At 44.5% G+C, this 15,646-nt stretch overlaps 1 protein-coding gene across 3 annotated transcripts; it reads right to left on the reverse strand.

Moving 5' to 3' along the window:
- Positions 1-328: 328 nt before the first annotated feature.
- QTRT2 (queuine tRNA-ribosyltransferase accessory subunit 2) lies at positions 329-15,618 on the reverse strand. Of its 3 annotated transcripts, XM_074897493.1 has the most exons (8): positions 15,343-15,618; positions 13,464-13,519; positions 11,294-11,370; positions 8,166-8,375; positions 7,032-7,231; positions 4,250-4,401; positions 2,611-2,728; positions 329-1,602 (listed from the first exon to the last, which is right to left on the reverse strand). In XM_074897493.1, the coding sequence occupies exons 1-8, from the start codon at positions 15,537-15,539 to the stop codon at positions 1,341-1,343; spliced, it is 1,272 nt and encodes a 423-aa protein (XP_074753594.1). In that variant the 5' UTR covers positions 15,540-15,618; the 3' UTR covers positions 329-1,340. The 3 variants fall into 3 exon arrangements, with proteins under 3 accessions (XP_074753594.1, XP_074753601.1, XP_074753607.1); XM_074897500.1 differs by lacking the exons at positions 13,464-13,519; positions 15,343-15,618 and adding an exon at positions 13,417-13,436; XM_074897506.1 differs by lacking the exons at positions 11,294-11,370; positions 13,464-13,519; positions 15,343-15,618 and adding an exon at positions 9,694-9,714.
- Between the last annotated feature and the right edge of the window lie 28 nt (positions 15,619-15,646).

The raw sequence follows: 15,646 nt of genomic DNA on the forward strand, positions 1-15,646 counted from the left end.
AGCAAAGTCATTCTGATGTAAGATATTAAAAGAAATGGTGAAGAGCAAACTGTAGGTTAATCTTTAATTGCTTTAAGTACAGCAATTTTAGCTGTAGTATTTTTTTAAGCTTAATTCAGATAGTAGAGTTCTTATGGGGAGAGGGAGGGGTGAGTGTCTTTAACACTTCCAGGTCTATTATGGGATTGTTTTAAGGCAAACTATCCTACTTCTAGATGAGTCGCTGTCCTCCATCAGGCTGCTAGGGCAAATTTCCAGGGGACATCTTGAGCACTGGACTCAAGCAATCCAGCACACCACCTCTGTCACACACTGAGGAGCCAGTGGAATGAATAACAAAATTTTTTTAATTGTTGCTTTGTAACATAAAACAAATAGATCCAGGATTCCAAAATGCAGGGTGTTAAAAAAAACTGAATAAAAGGAATGTGACATAACCAAGTCATATTTTAAAACAAGGAGCCACCAGCCTTTGCTAAACACCTTTTCCTGTGATGTGTCTATTCTGCAGCCCTGTCTCACCCTGACATTTGTGCAGCCTGCTCTCTGACCAGCACTGGGACAGCTGGAAAGAATGGTACATTCATTATCATCCACATGTGATGTGCTGGAGTGAAATATTAGTCCACACAGGTGAAAGGGTAGAGTCAAAAAAACCCCTTCTACAGCAGGACATGGGTTAACGTCCCAGGCGGGGACTCCCAAGGCAGGGGTTTTCAGGTGGAGGGCCTCCTCCTGGCCCAGAGAACGTTCTGCACTGCAAGCAGCCTGAGGAAGAAGTACACATACAGCCCCTCGTGCCACTGAACCCAGCAGTACTTCCAGTCAGTTCTTTTCAGGGACAGAGATGCTGGCAATGGTCACAAGTTAACAGCGTGTTACGCTGAGGTGGGATCTCTCATCAAGGAGCTGCATGATGGGACAACCACACCACCAGGATTTTCTAGAAAAATAATTACCTGTCATATCCGTTGGGTATGTCCCAAACAGCTGGATTAATTTCACAGCCTGCTTCTTCGATCACAAGTTCAATAATTCTGTCCTTCCACGTGGAAGATCAACTGTGAGTAACCAAAACCAAAGCTATCCAAACTGGTCTTGTGAGCTGTTCAGGTTCTTCCAAACCCCAAGAATGCAACAAGTTGATTTAACTGAAAGGGACATTTGAATAAGATCTTCCTTCCCTGCCAGGAGGGGAGATCTTCAAATGTCTCCTTTAGATCCCTCCAGGAAGGAAGGCATTTACTACTAGCAGGTCCAGGTGACCCCGCTGGCAGCCCACAGTACACAGTCCCACTGCATAAGGATGCAGCCTGCAACCTCCTCTGTCCTCTCTGGACTCATTGGCCTGGCTTTGCATTTGCTGAGCCCTGAAGCACCTGCCTGAAGACACATTTTTTCAGCTGATCCAGTTTATTGTCTCTCAAGGCATCCCGTATGGCACTGAAGAAACTGAAGTAGTGCTGGAAGTTGTGCATCATGAGCAGGACACCGGCCAACAGCTCATTGGTCACGAGGAGGTGATGGATGTAGGCACGAGTGTGCCTCTGGCAGCAGTAACAGGTGCATCCTTCCAGCACAGGACCAAAATCATCGTGGTACCTAAGGAGGAAACAACGTTGGATAACAAAGGTTAAACCCAATCAAGCAATAAAGAATATCCAGTTACTACATGGCCTTTTAGGGGGACCTGAGCCTCGAAGTCCTGAAGGGCCAAATCCAGCTGCTGTAAGATGTGTTGACATCTAATACCAGCACTGTTGGCACTTAATTTAGTTGGCACTTAAAGGACTTAAATCTCATGCCAGAACTCACTAGAGCACCAAAACGCCACACATTTACGTCAGAGAAGAACTCTGCCTACATCACAGCTAACAGCAGAGAGAGGCTTTATCTGTGCCTTTCCTGACAGAAAAGTTGCAGAGCAAGACAAACCTCACTAGCTATCACACAGTCTGTGAAGGAGGAGGCTATCAGAAACAAAGATTTACTGATTCCACTGTTCACAAAACAGTATTCCCCTCTACTGGGAGATGCATCGTTCTCACAAAGTGGAGAGAGGATGGAGCAGAGCAACACAGTTGCCTACTCAGACAGCTGAGCGGTAGCTGGATTAAAAAGAAGGAAGGACAGATGCTAACTCTGGCCAAAGTTTTTGTGAAGTATCCAGAAACTGCAGAATTGCTCTGCAGCTGCCCAAACTGAGTCAGAAAGTGGAGGCTCTCGGTAGTTTAAATACAACCTAGCATCTCAAGACGACCCAAGTTAGCTGTGGAAGACCAAAACGATCCCCGAACAACCTTTGTGAAGCTACTGTCTTTCAGCTGGAACGTAGTTATGATCACAGTATGTCTGTCTGCTGGATAAGTGATCAGAAAATCCCTGCCTTTAGGTCAAGCAAAGGACAGCACTTTCAGTTGTATGCTGTTGCCTGCTAAGCTAGGATGCTTGTCCAACACTCTCCATGCAACGTCCACAAGCAATGTCTACAACACTACCATTTTTTATGAAGTCTCCTATTCACCTGCTGACCACCTGCAATCAAATACAGAGGACAAAAGCACAATATTTAGTGATACAGTTGCAGGTACCCTCCTCAAACTCACACACCTTTTGTCCTTCAGAAATATCTCAAATGGTGTCATTTCTGGGTCAGCTTTGGAGATTTCATCCTGGTTGTCTTCAGCACCATTCCTCTCCAGGTCCTTGGCCCCATTTTGTTCTAAAACTGTTTTAAATAAAAAGATGGCAGCCTTTTATGAACAGACAGCAAAGGCAGAGGAAAGGTAGCAAACTTACAGTAGGTATTTCTGATACTCTCTTGCCAGACGAAAACTCGTGCCACTAGTTTCCACCTAGTAATCAACTATTTTTCTTTAGTTGTCATAGGCTAGTTCACACACATACAATTTTAGATAATTAAACCAGCAAGAGACAAGTGAAAACTAATCTACTAAATGTAATGAAGAGTGAGAATTGAAACAACAGTATAACTTTTTGCTGCTCCACTGAGCTGAATTCTTAATAAAATGTCAAAAATATTTCCAGTCTGAACTGAATGCTGAGTAGAATGCAATCACCTGAAGAAATTGATTTTATTGAGATTTTGTTAAGAGTAGACAGGCAACTCATCTGCATTCAATCATTCTACTTTCCATGCTGTCATCAAGCTCAGAGGTTTAGATGCCTTTTTTTTTTTTAAAAAAAAAGGAATCAAAAGAGGCTGGTGGCACTAATGCAGAAGATGTAGATTCCACATCTGCCTTTCCATCAGTCTATCCTAAAAATAAAAAAATCACCCCATAATTTTGTAGATTTGCATTTTTAGGTTTTCTCTTAAGCAGGAGATGTATCCAGAAACCTCAATATTGCTGTTTGCACAATCCATGTTTACTGAGTGTTAAACAGACACAGAACAAAGAGATTGTCCTTACCCAGAATAATATGATTTAAGAGTAAGGTCAGACAAGGTAAAGAACAACAAAGAGAAGGGTTAAAAAAATAGCAGCAAGCACAAAGACACAAGATGTTCTGTTCTATTTAGCTGGTTTTGGATTATCCAAGCATAAAAAGCTGCTAGGTTCTACCCAGGAGGAAAAATGTAAAATGTTTTTCCGTATTAAAAACAATTAATAGGCCAAAGCAAAACAGTTGCTTGAAACACATTTGATAGATGCTTTAGTGGGTGATATACATGATCACATCTCACAGCGTAATGAGGTAATGAGTTCTGAACATCTCCTTTTTAATATGAACTGATGAATGCAAAGACAGAGAGGAAAGCTGCCCAAAGAAAAGGGATCCCTAAGTTTTGTCAGCTAGAAAGAAGGGACTTTAAAAAATATATTCTTAAGACAGACACATATTCAGTTAATTCTAGAGATCAAGTACCTTAAATCTCCACTTAATATGTTCAGCCTTCACTGCTAATGGCAACAAAAAAATTGCCAATGATGTTGAACAAAACCCCCTCTATTCAGTAAGTGTTTAAGAAATACCTGAGCATATTTTCGCTAATCAAGACATTCAGATCCTAGGCTGAGGTCTCAAGATCACCTCAACAGGTTTCACACCAAAACCCCCCACCTTCAAAAGCAACACCTGACAGTGGAATCCCAGTTTTTCCAGTGGTCACTGCACTTATTTCAGGAACAAAACATTCAAATATAGATTCCTCCAAAGCATGAATTATGCTTGCCACAGTACTGTCTGAGACAGTAAAACTTATAATGACCATCAAGAAGCCTACCTGCTGCTTCAGGATCTGGATGGCAGTCATAACTGAAAACCAAGGCACAGCCTCGCTCTGTCACTTGGAAGGGAAAGAAGCTCTCAAATATGTCTACTCCCCTTTCAATGCACTCAAGCACCTCATCTGGTTTGCCTACACCGTGGATGATTCTGTAAGAGACACACACACAAGATGACAAATCTAGAATAGTCTGAGCAGAAGCTGGCAGGTACCTGAAGGAAAAGGCACACATCCAGCACGTGTAGCTTACCCCTGCAACTGCTAACCAAAAGGCAAGTGGGTACAACAGTCACCACCCAGAATCCTGTGTACTTCCATTTCCCTACCTCCAACATATCCAGTCCATGGTGGGCTTTTATCTGCCATTTAGAAGACAGCAATAATCTCTCATTTACTGCAAAAACCCCCCTCATTCTGTTTATTATGTTTGAAGTGATTTGGTTTCTTTCACACGCAGATAAATAGACTTAGATTCAAAATTCACCTAACATCCATGCCATAGAACAGACATTTTCCTTAGTCATGTTTGTGCCTCACGGAACTACCAGTCTCCAGACACATTTTGCTTGATAACTGTTTAGGAGACAGTCTAAGAAGACTTGATCGAGAGCAGCAGAGACAACAGTAGATGGCTGGTCAAAGATACAGGTCCTTCAGGTGACAGACACATCATGTAGCACCTGGAGAACTGCCTAGAGGAGAAGGCACTAATGAGGAATGTCATTGGAAAGAGAAAAGTTCCTTGCTTTAGTCTTCACTCCTCTTTACACCCTACCTGCTCAAATGATTTACCCAGAAACCTGGGCTGTAACATCTCCTGGGACATGGCATTAAGAGCCAGGAAGAACCCTGCTGGATTACCATCAATGGCAACAGAGATCCTGCTGTTAGCCAAATTCAGCTGGCAGCTTCCCTGAGGGCGAGTGAAGCAGAAGAGAACAGAGCAGTGCCTGCTCTCCTGCAGGTGCACAACTGGGCTGACAGCAGCAGAAGCCAATGTAGGGCAATGATCTAAACAGATAATTAGGGAAAGACACAGGGGCTGATAAATGAAGTCACAAGGTGCCATTTTTAGTCACTTTTCTAAGTACTCCAATTAAATTGATGAGCACAGAAGAAGGATGGGAGATGTTTACAGCATGAGTCTTACGTTTCAGGCTCTCGTGGCAGGGAGAAAATGATACTCAATAGTTCAAACAGTAGCTCTGCATATAAGATCAAAACCCTTGCTTAAATTTATCTTTGCACAGGACAAACATTTGCTCTTGCAAGGGTTCTGATGCTATTGCAAAGGAATATAAATTTTATCAAGATTCTTCAGCACCTTTAGATACACAAAAAGACTCTTTAGAGTACACTCATAAGCTCATTTCACCACCACACAAAAAGCAGTCGCTTCTTGGGTGAAGCACAGGAAGTGTTTGTCTTCTACAGAATTTCATATTGGGGTAGAACATAGCTGCAAAACAAATTCCCCAGCCAGAATGGCAAGGGTGATTCAGGAAAACAGGATTGTCTGAAATTCACTTGAGGTACTTACAAGTCCCTCTAGCTAACCTGCTTTCTTCCTACAAAGAGGTCAGGAACACTTGTCTTAACCAGACAGGCAAACTATTTGATAGATGAGGCAGATGCACTGGTAGTCACTAAGGTTAGCTGAGCAGATTGGGCTCTAATGCTCCCAGGGGATCTTTTAAGTAGCTCAACCAGACAGTATGGCAACAACATCGCAAGCCTTCTAATTGTCAGGAAAATTCAAACCCCAGGCACCACTAAACACGAACAAGCTGCGACACCAGAACACGTGGTTTTGCATTTAATTTCCTTCTGAACACCATTAGGTCAGAGCAATGCTCAGCTAGCAGAGGGCAGCACAGCTACAGAAAGACAACAGGCTCTGAGTCACTCTTTTCAGGAAGCCATTTAAAGAGCACCTGTTCTACTTCTGTTGCCAACTGCTCTTGTAAGAGCAACCCACGCAAAAGCCAGCAAGTTCAACCCAACACTAAAAAATCCCTGCACTTCCGAACCACTAGCAAATATTAGCACATGTTTTCTGGAAGTCTTTAGTTACTGTTAGTCATTTATAAGAGTCAGGAATGCTGCCACTCCTGGCCTGTCTCTGGCACAGATCTGATGGGCATAACTAACAGAATACACACCAATCCCCATGCTATGCCAGTCCAAGCAGAGAACACACTTGCTTTGGTCCAGGCTGCACCAGCTCTGGTAGCCCACACAGGCTCAGTGCCTCTGGTACTAGGTCTGAGCTGGCTGCTGTAAGGTTGTGTAAGCACTGGCTGATTCTGTCAGCACTGTTCTCTGCTCTCCTCCAGTTCCAACCAGAGAACTGGAAACATGGCAGTTTTTCTGAGAAGAGGTCCCTGTAAAACAGGTTGATAATAATGTACTTGTTTGAGCTGAACTTCCAAGTAAACCATGGCCTCAGAGGCCAAATGCAAGTAGCCCAGACACAACATACCTGTAATTCTTCCTAAAAAAAAAGTAAAGATGACTTAAACTAAAATCTTGATAATTCTCCAATTGCAGGGAATACTCAAACCCACAGCGTGAGCACAGCTTGGTGTCAGCTGCAGCTAAAAACTGAAACCAGGGTTGAAGACTGCAGCCTGACAGTGGTAAAATTTATACAGCCTGGCACACACACAGAGCTGTGCAATACAGTGATTATTTCCTACCGTGATATTGCACAGCAGCCTGTGGATGCTCCTCATCACAGGACAGATGGACTTCTTGGGAGGTTGCCCACACAGCTTACCTTGGTTTATCCTCTGGCAGCTCTGCTGTGACAGAAGCTATCAGGTTCAACTTGGTCTCCCTGGCCATGGCACAGCCCTGGAAGCCATCTAGCAGAAAGCCACCCACAGGTCGCTTGGCAGTCTCTCTGGCTGATCTGAGCCTCTCTTCCAAGATATCTCCACCTTCAATTGCCCCAAACATTACACTTCCTTGTAGTTCCTGGCCCAGGAGAAAGCTACAAGTGTTAGAGCGTGCTCTGCCAAAGACATGGAAGACATCTCCCAGCCCAGACTCCAGATGCCTGCTACTTAAGCCCTGCGTGCCCAGGAACTTGCCAGAGCCACAGTGTTTCACGCCATGTAAGATTATTCCCCACACAACACTCTGAAGTTCAAGTGTAAAGTAGAAATGGAATTAGGAGAGAGAAGATTCTGCTCCTTTGACACTAACTCACTGAGAATTTTTCCCAACTCCCTAGAGAAGGGAAGAACCATAGCTCATCTTTGTAGATGGCTTTTTACAGATGGCCCCTCAGCACTGTGTGTGTCAGCACAAAATACAACGCAGGAGCCGTTATCCTAGCTGTCAGACAATGAATTGCCTTTCAGGGGATACAAGTATCAGCTCCTGAAACCCATTTTCCTTTGTGGTACAGTTTCAGACAGTATGTCTCATTTCAATGGAAGGGAGGGAATTTTCAAAGCTGCTGGAAGAACTAAAGAGTAGCACTGGCAAATTCTAGCAGGTTCTCCCTCACTTGGAACTGAGGGGACTTCAGAGCAAAAACGTGGGGGTTCTGAATCTGGCTGAGAAGATCCTACTTTGCCCATGTGTTATATACATTATATAAAAGTAAGTGAAAGAAATGCACTACAGTTCAACTGCAGAATTTTTTTTTTTAAAAAATAGTTGTTCTCAACTAGTAGAGATGGGTATCCTGGTGCAGGAGGCAAGTTATTAAAAGAAGAGAGTGACAGAAGGAAAACCCACTGTGCTACTGGTTATACCTCATCCAGAACTCCCACCTGGGCATTCTCTGATATATATGTGTGACATGATTTCCTACTAAATCACATCCTGGGACCGGCCCAGAATGAAGCACAAACCAAAAAGCAGCTGTGGTGCTACTGCCCTGGTATTTTGGGGACCTTACCGGTGATTTTTCTAGCAGCTGAAGGCATACATCCAGGAAGGAAAGTGACCTATCCACAGACTTCTTGGCCCTTTTTCTACCAGCTTCCCCTGAGATGGTGTCCCCATCAGAGATGCACTGGAACCAGTCTGGCTGGATGGCCCGCTGTATGTCCATGAACTTGGAAGCTGTCATTTCCATACGCCCTGAGTTTCCCCACAGGGACACTGCCTGTCAAGGAAGAATAGGGATGAACATTAGTTGCAAAGGTTAACAGATCTTAAGAGTCAAAGGAGAGAAGGAACTGGGCTGGTGAAACACCAGATACTGGAATGATACTTCATAGGTAAGTTCTCCAGGAGCACAGCTCAGATAATCAGCTGCACTTGGCAAAATGAGTGAACGGAGATGAATGACTGAACTGGGATTTCTGGGATAGTCTTTGGTGAAACCATCACACTTGACACAGTGACTTCTCCACATGTTTGGAAGTCTCAGATAGAGCAGCTGGCCTTTCATCACACAAATTAGCAGAACTGGAAAAAAAACTAAAAAAGGATTTCATTCCCCTCAAATTTATGTTGTCACCTCATGAAAAGCAGCAAAGGCTGCAATAGAAAATACAGCTCATTAGTTTTCTGTACACAGCGTAAAACCAAGAAACTATTTCCTCTACCAATCAGTGAATTCATAGCACCCATGTGAATATACATGCATATATGCACACTGGGAAGAATACAAAAGGTTGTTAGACAACTTAATCTTAGAATCCAATCTTATTTTAGGTCCCAAATCCAGCTAATAAAGGGACTGAAATACCAAGTGCAAAAGAAATACTCAAACTGAGCCAACGTAAGATACAGCAGGTACTCATTAGGATTTCAGAGAGTCTTCTCAGTCTCTTCACACATTTTCCGTTCTGTGTACATGCATGGGCCCCCATCTTTCATCATTACTCCATGCCACTCTCAAAAGATTTTAAAGCAAGACAGAAGCACTTGGACAGAGAGGTTATGTTACCTCTGGGCTAGCAGATGTCACTGTTCAATTCAATAAACTTTCAGCTTCACAAGATGTGACTGCAGCCACTGCAGCAATGGACGCTGCCATGTGTCATCCCATTCTGCAGAAGCTGTAATTAACCTGTGAGTGCAGCTTGGCAGTTGCTTTTGTCATTATTAATGTTAGACCTGTGACACTGCTGCCCCAAAATTTAAAAGGGGGTATTGAAGTAGGTTAAGTATTCGGCTCGAGCCCTTTAGAAGTTAGTCCTTTTCATCTGCGACTCTATTAGTGCTTTTTAAATGAGGAACAGTTTTCAGCTATCAGAAATAGCTTATAGCTTGCAGTGTTATGGTGACTTTTCGTGGCTTGAGGGTTTAAACAAATTCTCCTAGCCTATGCCAGACAGACAGATTAAGCAGTGTAGCTCTCATGGCATACTAATTCACAAATTGAGTTTGATCAGCTGATGCAAAAAGTATGAGCGGAATAATTATTTATCTTTTGCCTGGTCTCCACAAAAACCAAAAGGGTTGTGCAAATATACCATGTCTGTTGTCCGTCCGTCCGTCCGTCTGTCCATCCATCCATCCCTCCCTCCCTCCCGATTACTTTTGGCCCCATCAGTCAATTTCACTAAATTTGAGAAACAAAGAAATAGGAAGAAGCCTCCAAAGTAATAACATTTTTGTAAATTTTTCATTAAAAAACCAAAACGCAACTCCCAAGGAGGAAGATCCCAAATTAGTACCTGCAGAGTAAGTGGAACACAGCAGCTGTATGTTGTTCTGCAGCACATTGGCCAGTTAGTACCTGCTGTCTCTTATGTGAGAGCAGCAAGGAACAGCTGGTGAAGGCAGGCAAAGGAAAGCAGAACTGTTTGAGCCAAAGGGCACAGGGTGTAACCAAGTCTAGTTACTTTCATTCTGCTCTCCAGAGGCAAAAAAAATGCTTTCATAAATAAAATAGCCAGGCAGCTTAAAGAACTGAGCGCTATACCATGATTATTTAAATCCAGCCTGTGCCAGGCTTTCCAGCACAGAATCCAGAGCTTTCTGTCCCATTGCTTTCAGAAGTGTTTGTCAGCAGGGATCCAGCTGCAGAAGGCCTTGCAACAAGTAGACAAAAATCTTTACCGGCTTAAAAAAAAAAAAGAAAATAAAAGATGAATCAAACCTACAACACCCAGGCTTACATCGCTTCTATCACCTCACAGCTGCACAATGGTGAGACAAGATTCTGATGCCTTCCCTGCAGAGAGACATGACTCAGCAGCAAGGAATAAACACCGATTGCTGGATGGCAGTAGCTACCCTTTGTCATTCACAGAATCATCTTGGCTGGAAAAGCCCCTGAAGCTCCTCCAGCCCAACCATGAACCTCACCCTGACCGTTCCCAACTCCACCAGATCCCTCAGCACTGGGTCATCCCGACTCTTCAACCCCTCCAGGGATGGGGACTCCCCCCTGCCCTGGGCAGCCCATTCCAATGTCCAACAACCCCTTCTGCAAAGAAATACTTCCTGACCTTTCCCCAAAAGTGACCGTACCCAAACAGGCCTTGGGACTGACTGTACGTGAGCAGGTGCCAGGAGTGGCCCCTCCAGGCCAAAGCTGTGGCAGGTAGCAGGTAGCGTGTGGGTTGCACGAGGAACATGTGTGCCTGTGGGATGGAACAGGCAAACACCCGCAACACTACACACTCCTGGACTGCTGAGCCACTTTCCTGCAGAAATACTTAAGTTCTTCCCATTTGTAGGCCTGGTAGCTGATTGTAAATACACACACAATAGTTCAGGTTCATTGCTTATCAGTGGCATCACTGTAAGCTAAAGCACATAAGCTCGAATATATGTGTTTTCTTTTACTACCATATTAATCTCAACAGCATGGGTGCCCAGAGCTCTCCTTTCTATATGAATTGTCACCTAACTGCTCAGGGAACACACTGCCAAGTAAGAAAGCATCCAGCTTTATCTAGTTGGAGGTATGAGCACATAAACTACATTCCTCTTTGTGCAAAGATTTATTTTTCTATAAAGCATTAAAAAAAAAATCTTGTGGCTGTCTAAGCACACCCACACAGATGAGGGGAGGACTGGCAGCTTTCTTTTGGGAACTTGAAGTGGACCCTTTCAAGTCTTTACCTTGTTAGTGTTGTAGCCAGACGGGCAGGGAGTGACTGGGTCATGAAGGGAGCAGTACAGCACTGTGTCTGGCATACCTGGGAACAGAGCGACAGACACAGGGTAGAGTTTCATGAAACAAAACAAAGCTAATGCAAAAACGTGGTTTGTAAATCCATAAAAGAGAAGAGGATATTCTCCTACACACAAGTCCATCCATTCTGACAATGAAAATATTGTTCATCTGATCTCTCAGCACCAATGGCAGCAGACTTTTCCCCCAGCTTTACCAGGTGCAGGGAAGAGAGTGCAGCATCAGGACAAACCATCGAATAATACCCTCTGGTTCTGCAGCCTACATAGCTCCTTTGAGATTTGTGCTTTTTCTCAATTAATACTCCTGCTACTAAAATGTGCCAGACCCAACAGCTGACTCACTTGAACACTCAACTGATACACTGGGGACATCTGACATTTGACACAATCCAAAGTGAGCAACAACCTCAAGTCTAGACTCTTAAGGAAGGACAATATATAGAGAGAGAACAGATCAGCTGCACAAATGAGAAATTTATCATCCCTGCCAGATTGGAAGTTTCAAATATCAGAAAGTTAGACAGTATGTCTCAACGACATACAGTTTTCTCTTCACAGACAGACACTGAAATTAGTGAGGCCTCCAAAAAGTTTCAGATAAAGAGATTTACAACCTTTCTTGAAATAAGTTGTCCCAAAGCAGTCGAAGCTTACTAAAAATTGAATGCAAACTTCCTTTGGAAATCCAAGCCATAACTTTGCTTATGTAATGGAATGCATGTCCAAAATTTTGATGTGCTTTTTTCAAGGAAAAAAAAAAAAAGGTTGACCTCTGTACATAGGACAAAAATGCTTAACATTTTAAAAAATTGTAATAATTTACATTATTGTATACATTCATAATGTATGTGCAACTGACACAAACAAAGCATACATAAAAATACCTCAGCTTTGATACAAGCACTGGCAACTCCCAAAGCAGCTTGTTGACTTGGCTGATTGTCCTACAGTTCTCTGAGCTCCCTCCCTCCCCAGATATAAATACAGGCTATGATACAGATACACACGATACTAACCCTGTATTCACTGTGCATTCAGGTTCCTTTGCCACATGAGCCTGACCACAGTGATCCTGGCTGCACAGTGCACACGGTCAGGGTTTTACTGATCTGTTATGACAACCACAGGAAAAACCCAGGATAGGCACAAACACAGGAACTGCTTTACACATTCTGATCACCGAGGTGTCAACATAAAGATTTCATTCAGAAACTGCTCCAAGAATGGAGTAAAGGGACTGGTGAAGATCACAAAGGCTTGGTGCAGTAGCTTAGGGCCATAGCAACGCTGACTGCTTTGCATTTGACAATCCATAAGTAAAACTGAGTTTGTTCCTAAAATTTAACATGGAAAAAATGGAAGGAGAATACATGGAACAAGTACAGGCTGACTGCTAAACTGTCAGGAGCAAAGAACAGGAGAAAAATGTGCTTCTCCACCTGCTTCTTTAATTCCTCAAAAAAATTCAACATGGGTCCCTCAGAAGCAGAAGCGTCCATCAGCTGAGACTGATTTGATGTGGGGTGCTTTGCCTGTTTATTCTTCATACTGGATGAAGATTTTCTGTTGGAAATTTTTGGAATCTATTGAGATCTTTGGAAACCTATTTTATGAGAAACAAAAAAGCGAGCTCGAGCAGATAATCTCCAGAAATGTATTTGAACAGCTGTATGGGGAAGGCCATTTTCATGAGAATTTCTGATTCTCTTGTCAAAAGACATCAGAAATTGCATCTGGCAAGATTCATTCACAGCAGCGACTGAGTCCTGCAGTAAAAGTTCTCTCAGTTCTAGTCTCACCTTTTGGGCTAAACATATCTCAGCCAGTGCTGAAGCCCCCAAGGAGAAGGCTGGGTGCAGAAAAAAAAAAGCGCAAAACTACGTATTTTTGTAGCACATTTGAAGGATTTCTGGCCATGCTAGTAACAACATACCAGTTCAAGTCTTCCCTAGTGCCACTTTGAGTGATACAAATCCCTAAATGCGGAAAGCCTATGCATGTATCTTTCTGCCTACTGTACTGCCTAAAAATGCACCCATGGGACCCACCTGCATTATTATCTCTCCAGATGCACAAGCAGACACACACACTTTACCTATGAATTTTGCAGCTCCTTCTTTATATTCTTCAAGGACCTCATGAAGTTCTGCCCTGCATCCAGACACAGAAACACATTAACTAAGCAAACAACTGTCAAGAAAGTAGTTTCATAACTAAGGCTTCTGTTCCCATGCTTAGGCGCTGTCTGAACTTGGATGTGTTTAGGCACTGATAGGTGCCATCAGGCAGCAAAGCAGGGGCAAAGGGAACTAAATGCCAGAGACACAGAGCTTAAAGACCAGGGCAGACATAATTCTATGGTGAAAAGGCAGAGTTTTTACCTGCACCGACCACTGAGTTGCCAGAGAGCATGAAGTCACACTGAGACTTTCTGGGTGGCCTTACTAAGGTGCATCACTCAACAACTACACAAGGCAGGGAGGGGAGAGATTCTAAAGGGCTTTATGATGTTAATTTTTCCTTTCAGTTGCTACTTACCTAACTAATTTTGAGTTGACTGCTTCGAAATCTGGGGATTCTGCTGGGAAGATGACTGAATTTGCTAAGACGGCTTTGGCTAAAACAATTGATTTGCGGAAAACAGGCTCCTCTGGCACCAGGGTGCAAAGGGATTTCTCCACAAAGACTGCACACCCACAACACATTTTACCAAAAAACTATCGAGTGTGGATATACATTTTGATTGGATTACAGAATATAAATATTCACATGCATGAGTAAGACTCGGTAAGTACTGGAGGCTGGTGTCAGCAGCTGATGTTCTCTTTGCACCGGCCCATTGCCTCCTGGTGGGCATCTTCAGGGGTCTGTTGGAGGAAGGCTCACAGTCCTCCTCACCTTGTACTTTTCCTCGGAGCATGCAGATTCTCAGCCAACATTAGCGAATGAGCCGGTTTACTCATTGCATCTTATCTTACTCATTACCGAGACTAAACTAGTTAGAGCAGATCTGCTTTCCAAGGACAAAACCATAATATTTTGCTGAACACTGCAGTTCTTGGTAGATTTTCACAGTGAACTGCTTTGTATGGTGAACACAGAAGTCCTTGGCAAAATTCCACAGAACAGTCTGGGCAAGCAGGATTATTAAGCAATATTCAGAAATCATTATAAGTTGCTATAAGTAAAGAAGTTGCAGAGCAGGTCATCATTTCCTTGTATCACACGCAAAAATTATGCAAGTCCTCTATGCCCCTTCCCTTTATCTGCTTCCTATTAAGCCACTGCACCTCCCTTCAACAGGAAGGCAACAAAGGGGCAACCTACCTCAACATTCTCCTTTGCTCGAGGGGAAAGGAGAACCCCAGAATCATTGAGGTGGGAAAAGCCCCTTGGGATCATCGGGTCCAACCCTCAGCCCGACTCTACAAAGTTCTCCCCTACCCCACATCCCCCCACAGCTCATCCAAACGACCCTTAAACACACCCTGGGGTGGGGACTCCACCCCCTCCCTGGGCAGCCTGTTCCACACTGACCACTCTTTCTGGGAAACATTTTCTCCTCATGTCCAGTCTGACCCTCCCCTGTTGCAGTTTAAAGCCGTTCCCCCTTGTTCTGTCACTAATCCCCTGTGAGAAGAGACCAGCACCAGCCTCTCTACAATGTCCTTTCAGGGAGCTGTAGAGAGTGATGAGGTCTCCCCTCAGCCTCCTCCTCCTCACACTGAACAGCCCCAGCTCCTTCAATGGCTCCTCACAGGATTTATTCTCCAGGTCCTTCACCAGCCTCGTTGCCCTCCTCTGCCCTTGCTCCAGCCCCTCGAGATCTCTCTCATATTGAGGTGCCCAAAACTGGACACAACACTCCAGGTGTGGCCGCCCCAGTGCAGAGCACAGGGGGACTGTCACCTCCCTACTTCTGCTGGTCACACTACTCCTAAGAGCCGCCCCCCGCCACCCTTCACGGTACTCACAGGGCGGGCAGGGCGAGCTGGGCCATGGCGGGGACGCCGCGGACCGCCTGCAGGGTGTCGCGGGTGAGGTGTGGCGCCGAGCCAGTGCGCGTGTAGAGCAGGCAGCCCGGCAGCGCCATGGCGGCAGCCCCGCTCCTGCCCAGGCCCGCCAGCGTCCCCAGCCGCCCGCCGCCCGCTCCGCACAGCTTCAGCTTCATCACCGGCCCCGCCGCGCCGTCACCAGAGAGGACTCGAGGGGAGGGAAGGGGCACGGGCCTTCCCGCTGGCCGTCCCCACCCCAACCACCTCCCGCTACGTCATCAGT

Source organism: Athene noctua, chromosome 1 (assembly GCF_965140245.1).
Source record: "Athene noctua chromosome 1, bAthNoc1.hap1.1, whole genome shotgun sequence".
Taxonomy (NCBI): domain Eukaryota; kingdom Metazoa; phylum Chordata; class Aves; order Strigiformes; family Strigidae; genus Athene; species Athene noctua.

Bases quoted from the DNA above. Each gene is read 5' to 3' on its own strand.
- QTRT2 (XM_074897493.1), bottom strand. From the start codon at position 15,539: ATGAAGCTGAAGCTGTGCGGAGCGGGCGGCGGGCGGCTGGGGACGCTG. The intron at 8,376-11,293 runs GTAAAGACTTGA...CTTCCTTGACAG, and splicing joins CTGGCTACAACACTAACAAG to GCAGTGTCCCTGTGGGGAAA. The intron at 1,603-2,610 runs GTGTGTGAGTTT...TTTCCTCCTTAG, and splicing joins ATATTTCTGAAGGACAAAAG to GTACCACGATGATTTTGGTC.